The sequence below is a fragment of the Oncorhynchus gorbuscha genome, linkage group LG16 (assembly GCF_021184085.1).
Source record: "Oncorhynchus gorbuscha isolate QuinsamMale2020 ecotype Even-year linkage group LG16, OgorEven_v1.0, whole genome shotgun sequence".
In the NCBI taxonomy this organism is placed as follows: Eukaryota; Metazoa; Chordata; class Actinopteri; order Salmoniformes; family Salmonidae; genus Oncorhynchus; species Oncorhynchus gorbuscha.
In genome coordinates, this window is record NC_060188.1 from 82,371,029 (window position 1) to 82,391,973 (window position 20,945).

Below are 20,945 nucleotides of genomic sequence, written 5' to 3' on the forward strand. Positions count from 1 at the left end.
TCACTTGGGTGACGTTTTTGACCTCTCGTCTGGGGTCAGGCAGGGGTGCCCACTCTCGGCTCTCCTCTTCGTTCTGTACATGGAGCCTCTGGGGGCTGCCATTAGAGCAGACTTTGGGGATTTCACCCGAGCGTCGGGAGCAGTTCTGAACCATGCAAAGTCTTCCGTCAAGTTTTTCGGAAGATGGCGCGGTAGAACGGATGTGCCTGGGTGGTTATCTCTCTGTGAGGGGGCCCTGAGGAGTCTCGGGGTCCATTTTGAGACCTCCGGCTCAGCGACGCTAAACTGGAACATGCGTATCGCAGTGGTACAGAGGAAGCTAGCAATGTGGAAGGCTAGGTATTTGTCTTTTATGGGCAAAGTCCTGGTCCTAAAGGTGGATGTGTTGCCGTCTCTTTTGTATTTGGCATACATCTACCCATTGCCGGCTTGTCTGAGGAGGCCTCTAGTGAGGCTTGTGTTTCAGTTCATGTGGAGTGACAGGTGCGAGTGGGTCGCCAGGGCACGCATGATCTGTCCCATCGGGGAGGGAGGTAGGGGGGTACCACATTTCCCCCTCAAGCTGTACACAATTTTTGTTTCTTTCTTGTTAACGGAGCTTGCTCAGCCATTCGTCATGCGGCCAAGTGGCTGCGTGCGCACCCTGAGGTTGAAGTTGCCCGAGTAGGTTTAGATCACAGGCACCTGTACGAGGAGGTCAGAAAGGCAGGGAGTCCGGCGCCTGTAGTGGGCATCTCGGAAGTGGTCTGGGAGGGAGTGCAGGCGCGGGGTCTGGACAACAGGCTCAAGGACCTGAATTGGTTGAGCCTCCATAAGAACTTGCCGGTACGTTCCATCATGTACCGGTATAGTTTGGTGCAATCCCCCACCTGTCCAAGATCCTCTTGTGGCAGGGAGGAGACTGTGCGCCATGTCTTTTGGGACTGTGCCTTTGCCGGAGTAGTATGGGCTAGGGCACGGGTGTTGTTAGGTTTGGTAAGGGGGGATTTTGTATTGACGTGGGCCAGGTTAGAGAGAGGTGTAGGGAGAGCGAGAGGGACGGATAGGGACAGGTTTCTGCTCTGGCTTCTCATGAGTCTCTTTAAACGGGGGCTGTGGGAAGCCAGGCAGAACATGGTGAAGACAGGGAGAGATTGGGGGGTGAAAGGAGATTTGAGGGGGAGGATGAAGAGGGAGGAGAGGAAGTGGGGGCAGCATGCTGCTCGGGAGAGGTGGAAGGGGGGTTTAGGGCTGGGTGTCATTTAGATTTGTAAGGGGATAGATTAGGGACGGGGAGATAGGGAAAGGTATTTTGTAGGGTGACGGGGAGGGAAGATGCTCCCCTGAGGTTTTGTTTGGGGTTTGTTTAATTAAAATACCATTATTTGAGTATGTATGAAAATTATGAGTTGTAAAGAATGAATGGTATTGAAGATAATAAATTATTTTTTATTTAAAAAAAAAGATAAGGCTGTTTAGGTTTTCACCTTACGTTTTTGTATTGTTCGTGTATTATCTTCATTAAAGATGTATCGAAAAAAAAAAAAAAAGATAGGCTGTATAGGTTTTCACATTTCCGTTTGTTGTTTTTGTATTGTTCCGTGTTTTTTCTTCATTAAAGATGTATCGAACTAACCACGCTGCATTTTGGTCCGACTCTCCTTCGACGGAAGAAAACCGTAACACAAGTCAGTTAAGAACAAATTCTTATATACAACGACGGCCTACCCCGGTCAAACCCTAACAATGCTAGACCAATTGTGCGCCTCCCTATGTACCCGTCAAAGGTTTCAACACACCTATTAATTCAAGGGTTTTTCTTTATTTTGACTATTTTCTACATTGTAGAATAATAGTGAATATATCAAAACTATGAAATAACATATGGAATCATGTAGTAACCAATAAAGTCCTAAAGTAGCTACCCTTCGCCTTGACAGCTTTGCACAATCTTGGCATTCTCTCAACCAGTTTCAAGAGGAATGCTTTTCCAACAGTCTTGAAGGAGTTCCCACATATGATGAACATTTGTTGGCTGCTTTTCCTTCACTCTGTGGTCCAACTCATCCCAAACCATCTCAATTAGGTTGAGGTCAGGTGATTGTGGAGGCCAGGTCATCTGATGCAGCACTCCACCACACTCCTTCTTGGTGAAATAGCCCTTACACAGCCTGGAGGTGTGTTTTGGGTCATTGTCCTGTTGAAAAACTAATCATAGTCCCACTAGACACAAACCAGATGGGATGGCGTATCGCTGCAGAATGCTGTGGTAGCCATGCTGGTTAAGTGTGTCTTGAATTCTAATTAAATCACAGACAGTGTCACCAGCAAAGCACACCCACACCATCACACCTCCTCCTCCATGCTTCACGGTGGGAACTACACATGCGCAGATCATATGTTCACCTACTCTGCGTCTCACAAAGACAAGGTGGTTGGAACTAAAAATCTCAAATTCAGACCAAAGGACAGATTTACAATGGTCTAATGTCCATTGGCAGTGTTTCTTGGCCCAAGCAAGTCTCTTCTTTTTGGTGTCCTTTAGTAGTGATTTCTTTGAAGCAATTTGACCATGAAGGCCTGATTCATGCGGTCTTCTCTGAACAGTTGATGTTGAGATGTGTCTTACTTGAACTGTGAAGCATTTATTTGGGTTGCAATTTCAGAGGCTGTTAACTAATGAAATTATCCTCTGCAGCAGAGGTAACTCTGGGTCTTCCTTTCCTGTGGCGGTCCTCATAAGCCAGTTTCATCATAGCGCTTGATGGTTTTTCAGACTGCACTTTAAGAAACTTTCAAAGTTCTTGAAATGTTCCGGATTGACTGACCTTCATGTCTTAAAGTAATGATGGACTGTAATTTCTCTTTGCTTATTTGAGCTGTTCTTGCCAAAATATGGACTTGGTATTCTATCAAATAGGGCTATCTTCTGTATACCACCCCCTACCTTGTCACAACACAACTGATTGGCTTAAACGCATTAAGGAAAGAACCACAAATAAACTTTTAACAAGGCACACCTGTTAATTGAAATGCATTCCAGGTGACAACCTAATGAAGCTGGTTGAGAGAATGCCAAGAGTGTGCAAAGCTGTCATCAAGGCAAAGGGTGGCTACTTTGAAGAATCTCAAATATAAAATATATTTTGATTTGTTTTACATTTTTTGGGTTACTACATGATTCCATAAATGTTATTTTATAGTTTACATTTACATTTAAGTCATTTAGCAGACGCTCTTATCCAGAGCGACTTACAAATTGGATTTGATGTCTTCGTTATTATTCTACAATGTAGAACATAGTAAGACATAAAAGACAAATCCTGGAATGAGTAGTGTCCAAACTTTTGACTGGTACTGTATATTCATAATACATTTAAAATCTGTGGACAATACAAATGTGACCTACTGTAACTAAGATTCAAAAAAGAGACAACAGCAGAGTGATGTATTTGGAGATAAATCTTGTCACTGGAGGTCAGGTGCTATGGTTAGGGACCTGTGTTTTGGGCTATCATGTCACATGACCTCAATGTGAACCTTTATTTTAAGTATTTTCCAAAAATTACACCACAAATTAAAGCAATTGTCTGAGGATGGTGCCGGATGATCTGACATAAAAATAAAAGGGGACAGTTTGTTGAAAAAGCTTTAAATAAGAGTTTAAAATCCAGGTCATGTGACATGACTGTCCAAAACACAAGTCCATAACTATGCTACCAGTGTAGTCAATCTACTTTAGGAAAGGTTTGAGCTTCTGTCTCTGACCTTGTCATCTCAGAACCCAGAACCAAATCCCATTGAGTGCTGCTGTCTGTCATAAGAGACTACTGACCTCATTGTTGGAGAGCTGGTACCAGGGCTGCTTCCCATAGGTGAAGATCTCCCAGAGGACCACGCCCAGACTCCAGACGTCGCTCTCCGTGGTGAACCGCCGGTACATGATGCTCTCAGGAGGCATCCACCGGATGGGCAGCATGGTGTGACCCCCCACCTGGAAACAGACAAAGGATCCATCAGGAACCATCCAGGAAAACCACAGAGAAGGTCAAATGAAGGAGATGAAGGTTAGAACAAACTGTATTGAAGAAAAGAAGCTACCCCCTGAGAAAGGGTTAAATGGATAGGTGTTGAGTCACTTAACTCCACAAGTAGCTGAAAGGACTGAGTCAGTCAGGTCAGTAACCAACCTACACGATAAGGCCTTTGGTTAACATGACATGTACACAAATGTATATTGTGTGTGAGCCTAGAGTTCTCGTGGAATGCAATGTCATGATGTGATATATAAAATTTAAAAATGTATTTAAACCCAACTCGCACAATTTATTTTTTGCCTGTAATGGTATTAACAATCTTCTTCCATGGCTAATATTGACATCATGTGTCGGTTTACAATAACTGGCTAATTATTACATGTGTTGAGCCAAGTGCTGTTCAGCTGCATTCTTGGTCTTCCTATATGTGTATTAGTGAGTGGGCCTATTCATATGCTGCTATCTGATTGGGGGATGATGGGTCTCAGTTACATTCATCTGTTTTGTATTGATTCTCCCCAGAGAGAGCCAGTCAGCAGCAGAGGGTACTGTTGTCTACATAGACCCTAGGACTGTGGCTGACTGGGAGACAGAACATGTCTGGAACTAACAAATCATATTACTGGCTTAAAATTACTATCTGTAATGTCTGTAGCGTTGTCTATACTATAATTTTTTTATTATATTTTTTTTTGCGTTACTTTTACCCATTTTGCGCCACAATTTCGTGGTATCCAATTGATAGTTACAGTCGTGTCTCATCACTGCAACTCCAGTATGGACACGGAAGAGGCGAAGGTCAAGAGCCGTGCGTCCTCCGAACCACAACCCAACCAAGCCGCACTGCTTCTTGACACAATGCCCACTTAACCCGGTAGCCAGCTGTACCAATGTGTCGTGCGCGTTGGGACAATATGGCATATGTCTCCCGGTCGCGGCCGGCTGCGACAGATTCTGGACTCTAACTCAGAATCTCTAGTGGTTTATACTATTCTAGTGTAGACTAGATAGTAACAGCTAGCCTGGTCACCCAATCGGTTTGTGCTTTAACTAGCCAATCCCAGTGCAGCATTACAACAACAATAAAGTTGGGTCAAGCAGAAACAGATTGGGCTAGCCGCTATGGTAGATTATTTTTTCCTCACAATATGTGAAATTGGTTAGATACTGGAGAGGAGTTTTCATGAAATCTTGGTATTTTAAGAACAGTAAAAAAACAGACTTGCCTTAAAATAGTGTAGTAGAATTCACTACAAAATTTGCATTGCAGCGTTAACGCAAAGTCAACCATGAACTCCTTGCTCAGTGAAAAACTGCCAGTGCAATTTGCACTGTTGCCCCCTATAACCATGGAAACAGGATGTATATGCAGATTATAGAATTTGCATTTAAATGGCATTAAAAATAGATTTTTAATGATTGTGCAACAAAATTAAAATTATACATGTGAGAGTATTCCTGTCCTGCTTGTATGTATGTATGTATGTATGTATGTATGTATGTATGTATGTATGTATGTATGTATGTATGTATGTATGTATGTATGTATGTATGTATGTATGTATGTATGTATGTATGTATGTATGTATGTGACTCACTCTGTAGTAGTCGGTACTGTACACGTCCCTGGACATTCCAAAGTCCCCAATCTTGACCAGCAGGTTCTCTCCCACTAGACAGTTGCGTGTGGCCAGGTCTCTGTGGACAAAGTGCTGGGAGGCCAGGTAGACCATGCCTGCAGCAATCTGCTGGGCGATGTGCAGCATCTGGGACTGGGTCAGCTCCACCATCAGGCTGTGCTGCCCATCAGCCATCAGCACCATGTCAGGACCATGGGACCTGCACCACAACACAGGTGGCTCAGACACAATGCAAACTATAGTTACCTACAGCTGACTACAGCGAAGGATAAGTGCAAACTCATACGCTTGCATTGAAATGGAGTTCTCCAGTTTGAATTCAAATACATTATCACCGTCAAACTAACATGCAGTACCAGTCAAACGTTTGGACACACCTACTCATTCAAGGATATTTCTTTATTTTTACTATTTTCTACATTGTAAAATAACAAGGAAATACATGAATGTATGAAATAACACATATGGAATCATGTAGTAACCAAAATAAGTGTTAAACAAATGGTAGCAGTCGCAAAAACCATCAGGATCTATGATGAAATTGGCTCTCATGAGGACTGCCGTGGGAAACAAAGACCCAGAATTACCTCTGCGGTCGAGGACAAGTTCATTACAGTTACTAGCCTCAGAAATGTCAGCCCAAATAAATGCTCGCGCTCTCTCTCTATCTCTATCTCTATCTCAGGTCGTAAATTCCTGTAACAGTCCGTGGAGAATCCAGCTTTGACCGGTCCATTTTGTCTAATGTTTGTGACCTCATGACCATAACTCTGTTTATACAAGAGTCTCTGTTATGACATTTGCATCTAATTATTATATAAAATGAATGAGTAAAGATGTAATCTGTTTAATGAAAGAGAATCCAATTGCCTTTAAAATTTAACTAAGTCATTGGCCCGCCCCAAGCATCGATTACCTAGAGGGCTAAGGTTTGAGTAGAGACCATGCCATGCATTCATTGGTTGTTGAATTCCTGACCAAACCATGTGGAGCATTGGCTACACTGGTGGAAATGGTTCAACTCTGAGACTATCGATACCGACAGAATAAGAGCAAATCTTTGATACTAATTACAAGTCTGCAGCTAGAATTTATGTCGACTGAACGTGAAGACCGACAATCGCCAAAACATCTATTCTATAAGAAGATTTCTGAATGGGACTCTGAAGTATCCATTCTAACCACGAAAGACGTGGTGAGAAGTTCAGATGAACTTTCCAACAGAAAGACGGACGATTCCTACAGAGATCATGATGACACACTGAGCGTAAATATATATATTGATTGCAATTATTCCCGAATAAGTGAGCATTCATGTGCAAAGGATTAGCGTTTAAATTATTACAATTATCAACTGTGTATTTACTGCGAAAGCAGACCATACGATTATCTGAGGACAGCGTCCCGCATACAAACACATGAAAATAATTTTTCAACCAGGCATGTACGGCACAAACGTCAGAAATAGCCATATATTAAATGCCTTACCTTTGAAGATCTTTTTGCAAATCTCAAATCTCTCAGTGACATAATGAATGGTCATTTTGTTAGATAAATTCCTTCTTTATATCCCCAAAATGTCAATTTATTTGGCGCGTTTCATTCAGAAATACACCGGTTCCAACTCGCCCAACATGACTACAAAGACAAAGTATCTAATAAGTTACCTGTAAACTTGGTCCAAACATTTCAAACAATGTTCCTAATCCAACCTCGGGTATCCTAAAATGTAAATAATCGATAAAACTTAAGATGGAATAAACTGTTTCTAATACTGGTTAAAAACAAGGTGAAGCGTGTTCCTGTTCATGCGCACCAAAATAGTAGGGACCTTCAGAGTGACACATGGAATAAATAGCCCTACTTCTTCATTTCTCAAAAGAAAAACATTGAACAATTTCTGAAGACTGTTGACATCTAGTGAAAGCCATAGGAACTTGATAGAGGAAATTATGGTTGAAATGATTAATTATGTATACATTATTGATTAGAACCATTTATTCTAATACTATTATGTTATGGTATGAACTGTTACTGAAAATGTAAGCAGAACGAATTAATTGTCTGTGCCTCTTGGGAAGTTTAAGGGACAAGGATGATATAGCTTTTCAGACAAGATAAGGATGTTTGGGTTATGTTCCATTAGGGGAGAAAAAGTATATATTTTAGACAGTTTGGAATGTAGTTTTATGGGGGGAGTAGGAGAAGAGTTTCAGACCTAAAAACAATGGGCTCTTGTGAGAATCGGAGAGAGGGGGTGTAACTGATGACGTCATTTTATGTTCTGTCCTTAAAATGTAATGTTCTTTGTATTATGGGTTAGTACTCATCAAGAATAAATGCTGAACTTGTTTTTAAGACTGGTCTCTTGCTAATTCATGCAAATGATAAACTTACAACTTATCATGAATTAGAAATGAGTGCTCTATTGAATTGGTTTTGGCAATAAAACATAAAGGAATTTAGAATTCCTCTATCAGAACTGCAACCAGGTTCCTCATAAATAGGGCTTCCCATAGAAATCCATTGTAAATCCTATGACCTCAAAAAATGTTCTGTTATACTCACAGACATTATATTAATGGTTCCAAAACTTTAGAGTGTTTTCTATCCATATCAACCAATTATACGCATATCCTAGCTTCTGGGCCTGAGTAACAGACTGTTTACTTTGGGCAAGCTTTTCATCCGGACGTCAAAATACTGCCCACCAAGACCTAAAAAGTTTTAATTACATTAACATGATTAGTTTAACCACGCATCGACCTGGCCAAGGCTTTCGACTCTGTCAGTCACCACATTCTTATCGGCAGACTCAACAGCCTTGGTTTCTCAAATGACTGCCTCGCCTGGTTCACCAACTACTCAGACTGAGCTCAGTGTGTCAAATCGGCGGACCTGTTGTCTGGGCCTCTTGCAGTCTCTATGGGGGTGCCACAGGGTTCAATCCTCAGGCCGACACTTTTCTCAATATACGTCAATGATGTCGGTCTTGCTGCTGGTGATTCTCTGATCCACCTCTACACAGACGACACCATTCTGTATACTTCTGGCCCTTCTTTGGACACTGTTATCTAACCTCCAGAAGGGCTTCAATGCCATACAACTCTCCTTCCGTGGCATCAAACTGCTCTTAAATGCAAGTAAAACTAAATGCATGCTCTTCAACCGATCGCTGCCCGCACGTGCCCGCCCGTCCAGCACCACTACTCTGGACGGTTCTGACTTAGAATATGTGGACAACTACAAATAGCTAGGTGTATGGTTAGACTGTAAACTCTCCTTCCACACTCACATTAAGCATCTCCAATCCAAAGTTAAATCTAGAATTGGCTTCCTATTTCGCAACAAAGCATCCTTCACTCATGCTGCCAAACATAGTCTCGTAAAACTGACCATCCTACAGATCCTTGACATCGGCGATGTCATTTACAAAATAGCTTCCAACATTCTACTCAGTAAATTGGATGCAGTCTATCACAGTGCCATCCGTTTTGTCACCAAAGCCCCATATACTACCCACCACTGCAACTTGTATGCTCTCGTTGGCTGGCCCTCGCCCTCACTGGGGCGGCAGAGTAGCCTAGTGGTTAGAGCGTTGGACTAGTAACCGGAAGGTTGCAAGTTCAAACCCCCGAGCTGACAAGGTACAAATCTGTCGTTCTCCCTGAACAGGCAGTTAACCCACTGTTGCTAGGCCGTCATTGAAAATAAGAATTTGTTCTTAACTGACTTGCCTAGTTAAATAAAGGTAAATAAATAAAATATTTGTCGCCAAACCCAAGTCGTTGCTAGGTAAAGCCCCGCCAAATCTCAGCTCACTGGTCACCATAGCAGCACCCACCTGTAGCAAGCACTCCACCAAGTATATTTCACTGGTCCACCCAAAGCGAATTCCTCCTTCGGGTCGCCTTTCCTTCCAGTTCTCTGCTGCCAATGACTGGAACGAACTGCAAAAATCACTGAATTTGGAGACTCATATCTCCCTCACTAATTTTCAGCACCATCTGTCAGAGCAGCTCCCAGATCACTGTGCCCGTACATATCCCATCTGTAAATAGACCATCCAACTACCTCATACTGTTATTGATTTTATTATTTTGCTCCTTTGCACCCCAGTATCTCTACTTGAACACTCATCTTCTGCACATCTATCACTTCAGTGTTTAATTGCGATATTGTAATTATGCTACCTCATTTGCACATACTGTATATAGACTGTTTTTCTATTGTGTTATTGACTGTATGTTTGTTTATTCCATGTTTAACTCTGTGTTGTTGTTTGTGTCGCACTGCTTTGTTTTATCTTGGCCAGGTCGCAGTGTTAAATGAGAACTTGTTCTCAACTAGCCTACCTGGTTAAATAAAGGTTAAATAAATAAATAAATGAATGAAAAAATAAAGGACACCAATAATAAGAAGAGACTTGCTTGGGCCAAGAAACACAAGCAATGGTCATTAGACCGTTGGAAATCTGTCCTTTGGTCTGATGATTCCAAATTTGAGATTTTGGGTTCCAACCACTGTGTCTTTGTGAGATGCAGAATAGGTGAACGGATCATCTCCGCATGTGGAGTTCCCACCGTGAAGCATGGAGGAGGAGGTGGTGTGATGGTACTTTGCTGGTGTTGCTGTCAATTATTTATTTAGAATTCAATACACATTTAACCAGCATGGCTAGCACAGCATTCTGCAGCGATACGCCATCCCATCTGGTTTGCTCTTAGTGAGACTATCATTTGTTTTTCAACAGAACAATAACCCAACACACCTCCAGGCTGTGCAAAGGCTATTTGACCAAGAAGGTGAGTGATGGAGCGCTGCATCAGATGACCTGGTCTCCACAATCACCCAACCTCTACCCAATTGAGATGGTTTGGGATGGGTTGGACCGCAGGGTGAAGGAAAAGCAGCCAACAAGTGCTCAGCATATGTAGGAAAAGCATTCCAGGTGGAGCTGGTTGAGAGAATGCCAAGAGTGTGCAAAACTGTCATCAAGCCAAAGGGTGGCTACTTTATCTCAAATATATTTTGATTTGTTTAACTCTTTTTTTGGTTACTACATGATTCTGTATGTGTTATTTAATAGTTTTGATGTCTTCAACATTATTCTACAGAATATAGTCCAAATAATGAAAAATCCTTGAATGAGTAGGTGTGTCCCAACTTTTGACTGGTACACGTCTTATTTCTTTCTATTCAATACAGACACAGGAAGAATGGACACAGGTAGACATCGGGACACAGGACGGTACCTGAGGAACTTGTTAAGGTCGCCGTGCTTCATGTACTCGAACACCATGATGAGCGGGTCGCTGTCCACACACACGCCGTAGAAGGTGACGATGTGCTCGTGCTGCAGGTTGGTCAGCAGCTCCGCCTCCCGGTGGAAGTCAGCACGGCCACTCTCGCTGGCCTCTTTCAACGTCTGAGGAAGACAGGGATGTGCATGCATGGGTACGCATGCACACATAATTATCATAACTAATTGCTGGGATTGTTGATTTTTTTCAAAGTCTCCTTCCTACAAAGTTAAATTAAATCCAAAGAGATATTAGTTTGTGGTACTATTACCCAAAACAATGCACAATGACATAGCTTCCGGGTTGGAGCGAGTGGTCGCATCGGCACTTCGCTCCCGCGGGTAGTATAACTTTTTCATTACATTTCATTATATTTCATTATAGCACAACGGTTTGATTTGTCTAATCTTAGCAATTTCTTCTCAGCTAGCTACATAGCCGTCTTTGTATCAAAGATAATTGCGTAATTATCGTATTTCGCCGTCCTAACGTAGTCTTCACTAGCCAGCTAGCTAACGTCCACTGATTAGCTGCACTGGAGAAACTATTACACTCAACTGAACGACTTGATTAGTGTAGTGTTAGCTAGCTACATAGGTGTCTTTGCTGTCTTCGTATCTTCGTATCCAAGATAATTTTGTTGTTTAGGTTTAGAGTGTGTAGTCTTAGAGTGATTATCTTAATTTACCGAGGTTAGCTAGCCAGCTATTTGTCATCCTTAACGTAGGAGACTCTGCTAGCTAGCCAACGCTAGCCAACGTCTTCTGAATAGAACTCAACAACCCGGTCGCATTCACAGGTAGTATCACATTTTCACTTCATTTCATTACAGTACAACGGTTTGATTTGTTTGATCGTAGCTAGCTACATAGCCGTCTTTGTATCAAAGATAATTGTGTAGTCTAGAGCGATTTTCTAGGTTAGCTAGCCAGCTATTGTCGTTCTTTTAATGCAACGTAACGTAAACAACACTGCTAGCTAGCCAGCTAGCCCCGAATAGCAACACTGCAGAAACTATTACACTCAACGGAACGACTTGATTAGTGTAGTGTCAACAACGCACCCACTGCCAGCTAGCCTACTTCAGCAGTACTGTATCATTTTAATCATTTTAGTCAATAAGATTCTTGCTACGTAGCTTAACTTTCTGAACATTCGAGACGTGTAGTCCACTTGTCATTCCAATCTCCTTTGCATTAGCGTAGCCTCTTCTGTAGCCTGTCAACTATGTGTCTGTTTATCCCTGTTCTCTCCTCTCTGCACAGACCATACAAACGCTCCACACCGCGTGGCCGCGGCCACCCTACTCTGGTGGTCCCAGCGCGCACGACCCACGTGGAGTTCCAGGTCTCCGGTAGCCTCTGGAACTGCCAATCTGCGGTCAACAAGGCAGAGTTCATCTCAGCCTATGCCTCCCTCCAGTCCCTCGACTTCTTGGCACTGACGGAAACATGGATCACCACAGACAACACTGCTACTCCTACTGCTCTCTCTTCGTCCGCCCACGTGTTCTCGCACACCCCGAGAGCTTCTGGTCAGCGGGGTGGTGGCACCGGGATCCTCATCTCTCCCAAGTGGTCATTCTCTCTTTCTCCCCTTACCCATCTGTCTATCGCCTCCTTTGAATTCCATGCTGTCACAGTTACCAGCCCTTTCAAGCTTAACATCCTTATCATTTATCGCCCTCCAGGTTCCCTCGGAGAGTTCATCAATGAGCTTGATGCCTTGATAAGCTCCTTTCCTGAGGACGGCTCACCTCTCTCAGTTCTGGGCGACTTTAACCTCCCCACGTCTACCTTTGACTCTTTCCTCTCTGCCTCTTCTTTCCACTCCTCTCCTCTTTTGACCTCACCCTCTCACCTTCCCCCCTACTCACAAGGCAGGCAATACGCTCGACCTCATCTTTACTAGATGCTGTTCTTCCACTAACCTCATTGCAACTCCCCTCCAAGTCTCCGACCACTACCTTGTATCCTTTTCCCTCTCGCTCTCATCCAACACCTCCCACACTGCCCCTACTCGGATGGTGTCGCGCCGTCCCAACCTTCGCTCTCTCTCCCCCGCTACTCTCTCCTCTTTCATCCTATCATCTCTTCCCTCTGCTCAAACCTTCTCCAACCTATCTCCTGATTCTGCCTCCTCAACCCTCCTCTCCTCCCTCTCTGCATCCTTTGACTCTCTATGTCCCCTATCCTCCAGGCCGGCTCGGTCCTCCCCTCCCGCTCCGTGGCTCGATGACTCATTGCGAGCTCACAGAACAGGGCTCCGGGCAGCTGAGCGGAAATGGAGGAAAACTCGCCTCCCTGCGGACCTGGCATCCTTTCACTCCCTCCTCTCTACATTTTCCTCCTCTGTCTCTGCTGCTAAAGCCACTTTCTACCACGCTAAATTCCAAGCATCTGCCTCTAACCCTAGGAAGCTCTTTGCCACCTTCTCCCTCCTGAATCCTCCTCCCCCTCCCCCCCCCTCCTCCCTCTCTGCAGATGACTTCGTCAACCATTTTGAAAAGAAGGTCGACGACATCCGATCCTCGTTTGCTAAGTCAAACGACACCGCTGGTTCTGCTCACACTGCCCTACCCTGTGCTCTGACCTCTTTCTCCCTCTCTCTCCAGATGAAATCTCGCGTCTTGTGACGGCCGGCCGCCCAACAACATGCCCGCCTGACCCTATCCCCTCCTCTCTTCTCCAGACCATTTCCGGAGACCTTCTCCCTTACCTCACCTCGCTCATCAACTCATCCCTGACCGCTGGCTACGTCCCTTCCGTCTTCAAGAGAGCGAGAGTTGCACCCCTTCTGAAAAAACCTACACTCGATCCCTCCGATGTCAACAATTACAGACCAGTATCCCTTCTTTCTTTTCTCTCCAAAACTCTTGAACGTGCCGTCCTTGGCCAGCTCTCCCGCTATCTCTCTCTGAATGACCTTCTTGATCCAAATCAGTCAGGTTTCAAGACTAGTCATTCAACTGAGACTGCTCTCCTCTGTATCACGGAGGCGCTCCGCACTGCTAAAGCTAACTCTCTCTCTTCTGCTCTCATCCTTCTAGATCTATCGGCTGCCTTCGATACTGTGAACCATCAGATCCTCCTCTCCACCCTCTCCGAGTTGGGCATCTCCGGCGCGGCCCACGCTTGGATTGCGTCCTACCTGACAGGCCGCTCCTACCAGGTGGCGTGGCGAGAATCTGTCTCCTCACCACGCGCTCTCACCACTGGTGTCCCCAGGGCTCTGTTCTTGGCCCTCTCCTATTCTCGCTATACACCAAGTCACTTGGCTCTGTCATAACCTCACATGGTCTCTCCTATCATTGCTATGCAGACGACACACAATTAATCTTCTCCTTTCCCCCTTCTGATGACCAGGTGGCGAATCGCATCTCTGCATGTCTGGCAGACATATCAGTGTGGATGACGGATCACCACCTCAAGCTGCACCTCGGCAAGACGGAGCTGCTCTTCCTCCCGGGGAAGGACTGCCCGTTCCATGATCTCGCCATCACGGTTGACAACTCCATTGTGTCCTCCTCCCAGAGCACCAAGAACCTTGGCGTGATCCTGGACAACACCCTGTCGTTCTCAACCAACATCAAGGCGGTGGCCCGTTCCTGTAGGTTCATGCTCTACAACATCCGCAGAGTACGACCCGGCCTCACACAGGAAGCGGCACAGGTCCTAATCCAGGCACTTGTCATCTCCCGTCTGGATTACTGCAACTCGCTGTTGGCTGGGCTCCCTGCCTGTGCCATTAAACCCCTTCAACTCATCCAGAACGCCGCAGCCCGTCTGGTGTTCAACCTTCCCAAGTTCTCTCACGTCACCCCGCTCCTCCGTTCTCTCCACTGGCTTCCAGTTGAAGCTCGCATCCGCTACAAGACCATGGTGCTTGCCTACGGAGCTGTGAGGGGAACGGCACCTCAGTACCTCCAGGCTCTGATCAGGCCCTACACCCAAACAAGGGCACTGCGTTCATCCACCTCTGGCCTGCTCGCCTCCCTACCACTGAGGAAGTACAGCTCCCGCTCAGCCCAGTCAAAACTGTTCGCTGCTCTGGCCCCCCCAATGGTGGAACAAACTCCCTCACGACGCCAGGTCAGCGGAGTCAATCACCACCTTCCGGAGACACCTGAAACCCCACCTCTTTAAGGAATACCTAGGATAGGATAAGTAATCCCTCTCACCCCCCCCTTTAAGATTTAGATGCACTATTGTAAAGTGACTGTTCCACTGGATGTCATAAGGTGAATGCACCAATTTGTAAGTCGCTCTGGATAAGAGCGTCTGCTAAATGACTTAAATGTAATGATGTAAATGAAAAGCACAAACTGCAATTTTTTATATCAAAGCCAGAACAAAAGACCCATTGTTTCATTATTTGACTTTTGTAAAGTGTATGTTGATAGTTTGAAATAACTGCGTGGAGGGCCGTACTTTACCTTGACAGCCACCAGGATCTTGTCCTGATCTGGAGTCAGGTTGTAGCACTCAGCCAGAAACACCTTCCCAAAGGCCCCCTCGCCCAGCTCACGCTTCAACACAATGTTGTGTCTCTTGATGTGCTGGACAACTGGGATGTAAAGAGAGACACAGTTAGGCTATGAAAAAAAGGATGTTTTGTCAAATACACCAGATAGGTGCAGTGAAATGTTGTGTTTTACAGGGTAAGCCATAATATTTTGGCGCCCCTGGAGCAAAGAAGGGTTAAGTGCCTTGCTCAAGAGCACATTGAAATATTTTTATTCTTGTCAGCTCGGTTACTGGCCCAATGCTCTAGGCTATCTGCTGCTCAAGGCCCATACAAGGCCTATTAAGAAGGGTGAACTGACCAGGAAAACCTCTTGGCCCTAGTTATAATTAGTCAGGTCAAGAGGTGAAGAAAACCTCCTGGCCCTACTCATTACATACACTGAAGCTATAGCAACAGCCCTAGTCTACTGCTGCATAGAGGATATCCACAGACGAAAATAGAATGATGTACTGTTCGCTTGTCAGACCAGTTTGGTAGCCATTATGGTAGGCGTTATGGTAGCCATTAACAGAACTACATTTCTCACGGGGCAACAAGTGCAAAAGTCAGATGTGTTTGTCTGGGTTTACCAAAACTATCTATGGTCAGAATGTATGTCCAGTGATAGCAGGGGAGGCTCATAATAATGAGTGAGCCGTCCTCCCCTCAGCAGCCTCCACTGAGTGATAGTCTCTCTACGGTACAGTCTGATACTACAGCATTAACTGCAGGTCTCACGGCAAGAGGTCAACCAAAGTCATCGCCATGGTAACATCAGACAGGAAGTGGATGGAGAAGACAGTCCAGTCACAGTGTCCCTGTCATGGATTTATCAGAAAAATAATAGGTTACGCCACCAGCAGGACTTGGCGGCACGGTAACTCACATGTGTCCGATTTCAGCATGCTGCCAGATTGGCGGAAATACTGCGGGTTCTCGATGACAGGGATCTTTGTCATTCCAATGATCACCGCATCGTGGCTCATCTCCGAGGACGACGGAGTGTTGTTGCCGTTTGAGACGTGATGAAGAGGACTGGCAGAGTCATCATCGTTACTGATGACCGAGGAGGAGGAGCCTGAGGAGGAGGTGGAGGAGCCCAGTGGGAGGAAATATAATTATGACAGGAGTGAGAGGTCTTTTTCATGTTTGACTTCTGTATGTTGTTATGTGGCAAAACTTAAGCTGCAATGTGGTGGGACTAAATATACTGTAGAAATGTGCACAATGTTCATTATCATTTAAATGGGAATCCAACTGAGTCCTGCAAGTCTTAATACAGGTCTGGAAAACGACTCAACTGAGATTAAAGAAAAAATCTTACCCTTCATCCCAAATTTAGAGTTTCTTCCATATTTCAGAATGATCACCATCAGAACACATACAATTAATGCCACACCAGCGATTCCCACCACTACGTACACCTGGGAAAACACCATTCGACAACATAAAATACCTGCCAATATCAGTGCACTACATTATAGTACTGTATATAAATAACCATGTATGACACATGATGGCGTTTATGTTAACTTACTGCAACACTGTCGTCTATTGGGGGTAGTGGTGAGTCTGGGAGAAAAATACATATTTAATACAGAATGAAAATAGCATTAAGCATACAAACATTTACATTGAAGTACATAATCTAATCTAATTTCCTCTCAAACGCTGAAAATACTGTCTGGTTGGGATATGTACAATATTAAAGATGTGTTAGCTACGTCATGTCATGTTGATCACAGGATTTCAAAGTTAAAGCACCTACCAGTGGTGTCTAAGGACCAGCATGGTGACGATATCCCACAGCACAGGACGAGCAGTGGACAGAGGACATTGAAATGATGACAAGGCAGGAATCATCAATCTGTCATTATCCCTAAACTCTTACACTTAATGTCATGTCAAGAGAAAAACGAATACATACATGTCTCTGTAGCAGTAAATTTTAGAATGATAATTCTTAGCAAAATTCAACGTCTAAAGAAATACTTACAAGGGTAATATGGCTGTTCTGAAAAAAGTGAAAAGGGGAGTTGACGTGTTATTCATACACATGAGTTACATACACTATGCTATACAGAAAACAGTATATTCTCAGAAAAACAGAGTGCCATGTAGAACCATTTGTCCCCGTAGGAGACTTCAGGTCGTTTAGAACTATTTTGGTTCCACATGGAATATCTGGTTCCAAATAAAACCCTTGAAAGGATGCTATTTATAACCAAAAAGGGTTTTATCTGACCCAATCTGGATACTGATCTGTTCTATCTGAAAACTTTTTTCAGGTCCTACGGGGACAGGTCGTTCTACATAGCGCTCTTTTTTCTGAGAGTGTATAAAACCGCTTATATCGATTATATAACATCTTATATAGAATTGCAATAACTATAAATGAAACAGGAGTGAGACCTGAGGGATAGTCGCCCTCGTCTGGCGGGAGCAGGAAGTGGGCGTCAATTACTTTCTGGTCCTCCCCGAACTCGTTCCTGGCCACCAGCGTATACTGCCCGTTGTGGATGTGAGTCGGGTTGGCAAGCTGCAGGCAGCCGTGGTGAACGCTTCCAAGGCTCTTGTGGATCTCAGTCTTGATATACTCTTGTTCGTGGAGCTCCTGGTCCTGGTGGTACCACTGCAGCTCGGGCTTGGGGTTCCCAGTCACACTGAAAGGGATACACCAGTGGTGGAGTCTCAATGGCTCCAGCAGCTCCAGGATAGTGGGGCAAACTGACAGAGACAACAGGAACAGGAAAGGAAGAATAGTCACAGGATACTGGGAGTGGGTGCTGGACACGAGGAAGGAGGTCTGGAGGAGTGCCGGGGGAGGGATGGAGGGAGGGTATGGTATGGTAAGGCATTGAGGGCAACCAGGAGCTGAACAGGAGGAGAAGAGTATGGCAAGGTGACAGGAAGACATGTAGAGTCAATCAGATTGTTGAGGGATAGTGGACCGTACTAAAGGAGAAGTGAGAAACATTATTTTCAGTAAGGACACAGAGTCACCAAACAATGTCTTTCAGAATGTAGACCACAAATATAAGGATGCTATAGATCCAGGAAAAACACTGTAGAATCATCTGTGAAAATGACATTTGACATTTTGCAACCACAGTGCCAGAATAAAATGTCAATAAAAAAGGCACATGTACTCAACACAACAGAACACGTCCTTACAGAGGATGTTGAGTTGGAGGTAAGCCTCGGTTTGGCCGACTACGTTCTCCACATTGCAAGTGATCACTCTGCCATTGTCCGAAGGCGAGAGACCTGACAGTGTCAGATTGCTTTCCAGCTCCAAGACATTGACCTGTAAATACATTTATCATTATTAGCGCAATAATTAGTGGTATTATTAATAGTTACATATAATACATGGTAGATTCAGTTAACATATCATTGTGATCATAGTGAAAAATCTGGAGTTAAAATCTTAAATGCTGTAAGTTCTAAAACACCTTCTAAAAGTATGGAATAATGTACTGCTATTATTATAAAACAATTAGATATTGCTTTTCATAATATATGTATTGAAATGTAAAAACTTGTGACAAGTTTCATTTAAAATAATGAATAAAATGTAGTGCTATGTGGTTCAGTTACATATAAAGCCAGGAGTTATTCCATGCCAACATGACCTCATCATCCTAACTCTCGTAATAGTCAGAGGATTGTGCCTTCAATAATATACCAAAACAGAGAACATCATCTCACCTCATAGCTGGTGAAGATGGTGTCCAAATTCCACGAGATCTCAGGGGCAGGAGACCCTGTTGCACTGCACACTGCTGTGACATCACTTCCCTCCGTCTTTGTGACGATAGAGGGACTGACCTCCACTGCGGGAGTCTCTGTGAGACAAACGTAAACAGAACTTTTAACAATGTTGTTTTACTGTACAAATCAAATCAAAATGTATTAGTCCCATGCCCGAATACAACAGGTGAAATGCTTACTTACAAGCCCCTAACCAATGCAGTTGTAAAAAAATACAGATAAGAATAAGAAATAAAAGTAACAAGTAATTAAAGAGCAGCAGTGAAATAACAATAGCAAGACTATACACAGGTGGGTACCAATACAGAGTCAATGTGTGGGGGCACCGGTTATTTGAGGTAGTATGTACATATAGGTAGAGTTATTAAAGTGACTATGCATAGATGACAATAGAGAGTAGCAGTGGTGTAAAGAGGGGGTGGCGCTGCAAATAGTCTGGGTAGCCATTTGATTAGATGTTCAGGAGTCTTATGGCCTGGGGGTAGAAGCTGTTTAGAAGCCTCTTGGACCTAGACTTGGTGCTCCGGTACCGCTTGCCATGCGGCAGCAGAGAGAACAGTCTATGACTAGGGTGGCTGGAGTCTTTAACAATTTTTTGGGCCATCCTCTGACACCGCCTGGTATAAAGATCCTGGATGGCAGAAAGTTTGACCCCAGTGATGTACTGGGCCGTAAGTACTACCTTCTGCAGTGCCTTGTGGTCAGAGGCCGAGCAGTTACCATACTTGGCAGTGATGCAACCAGTCAGGATGCTCTCGATGGTGCAGCTGTAGAACCTTTTGAGGATCTGAGGACCCATGCCAAATATTTTCAGTCTCCTGAGGGGAAAGAGGTCTCATCATGCCCTCTTCACAACTGTCTTGGTGTGCTTGGACAATGTTAGTTTGTTGGTGATGTGGACTCCAAGGAACTTGAAGCTCTCAACCTGCTCCAATGCAGCCCCGTCAATGAGAATGGGGGCATGCTCGGTCCTCTTTTTCCTGTAGTCCACAATCATCTCCTTTGTCTTGATCACGTTGAGGGAGAGGTTGTTGTCCTGGCATCGCCAGCTCTCTGACATCCTCCCTATAGGCTGTCTCGTCATTGTCGGTGATCAGGCCTACCACTGTTGTGTCATCGGCAAATTTAATGATGGTGTTGGAGTCGTGCATGCTCGCAGTACACATCCTAGTAATCCGTCTGGCACTGCGGCCTTGTGAATGTTGACCTGTTTAAAGGTCTTACTCACATCGGCTGCGCAGAACGTGATCACACAGTCTTCTGGAACAGCTGGTGCTCTCATGCATGTTTCAGTGTTATTTGCCTCAAGCATAGTCACTGGTGCTTCCTGCTTTAATTGTTGCATGTAAGCAGGAATCAGGAGGATATAATTATGGTCAGATTTGCCAAATGGAGGGTGAGGGAGAGCTTTGTATGTGTCTCCATGTGTGGAGTATAGGTGGTCTTTTTCTTTGGTTGCGCGCACACATTCTTCTCTCTCTCTCTCTCGTTGGCATTACCACAATCAGGGAGAATTAATCTGGAGATGGCCCTCCTCACTCCAAGGTCGTCTATGCATTTCAGCTGTTGACTTTCTGAACTGTCAATGTCCTCTTGCAGCCTCAGTTTGATCCACATGTTCTCACATACACACTCCAGAGGGTTACCAGACAGGAGAGGACTAGAGGGGAAAAAACTGAGCATTAACACACACACACACACACAGT

At 44.4% G+C, this 20,945-nt stretch overlaps 1 protein-coding gene across 2 annotated transcripts in view; it reads right to left on the reverse strand.

Moving 5' to 3' along the window:
• LOC124000909 (BDNF/NT-3 growth factors receptor-like) overlaps positions 1-20,945 on the reverse strand; it is a 37,203-nt gene that overhangs the window by 7,058 nt on the left and 9,200 nt on the right. For both annotated transcript variants that reach the window (XM_046307602.1, XM_046307600.1), the window contains 13 exons: positions 20,739-20,899; positions 19,177-19,313; positions 18,640-18,772; positions 17,878-18,192; positions 17,462-17,479; positions 17,234-17,242; positions 17,003-17,037; positions 16,790-16,889; positions 16,352-16,543; positions 15,395-15,525; positions 10,912-11,084; positions 5,615-5,855; positions 3,815-3,973 (listed from right to left, as the gene is read on the reverse strand). In XM_046307602.1, the coding sequence (XP_046163558.1) occupies positions 3,815-3,973; positions 5,615-5,855; positions 10,912-11,084; positions 15,395-15,525; positions 16,352-16,543; positions 16,790-16,889; positions 17,003-17,037; positions 17,234-17,242; positions 17,462-17,479; positions 17,878-18,192; positions 18,640-18,772; positions 19,177-19,313; positions 20,739-20,899 (1,804 nt within the window). The remainder of the gene's footprint in view (positions 1-3,814; positions 3,974-5,614; positions 5,856-10,911; positions 11,085-15,394; positions 15,526-16,351; positions 16,544-16,789; positions 16,890-17,002; positions 17,038-17,233; positions 17,243-17,461; positions 17,480-17,877; positions 18,193-18,639; positions 18,773-19,176; positions 19,314-20,738; positions 20,900-20,945) is intronic.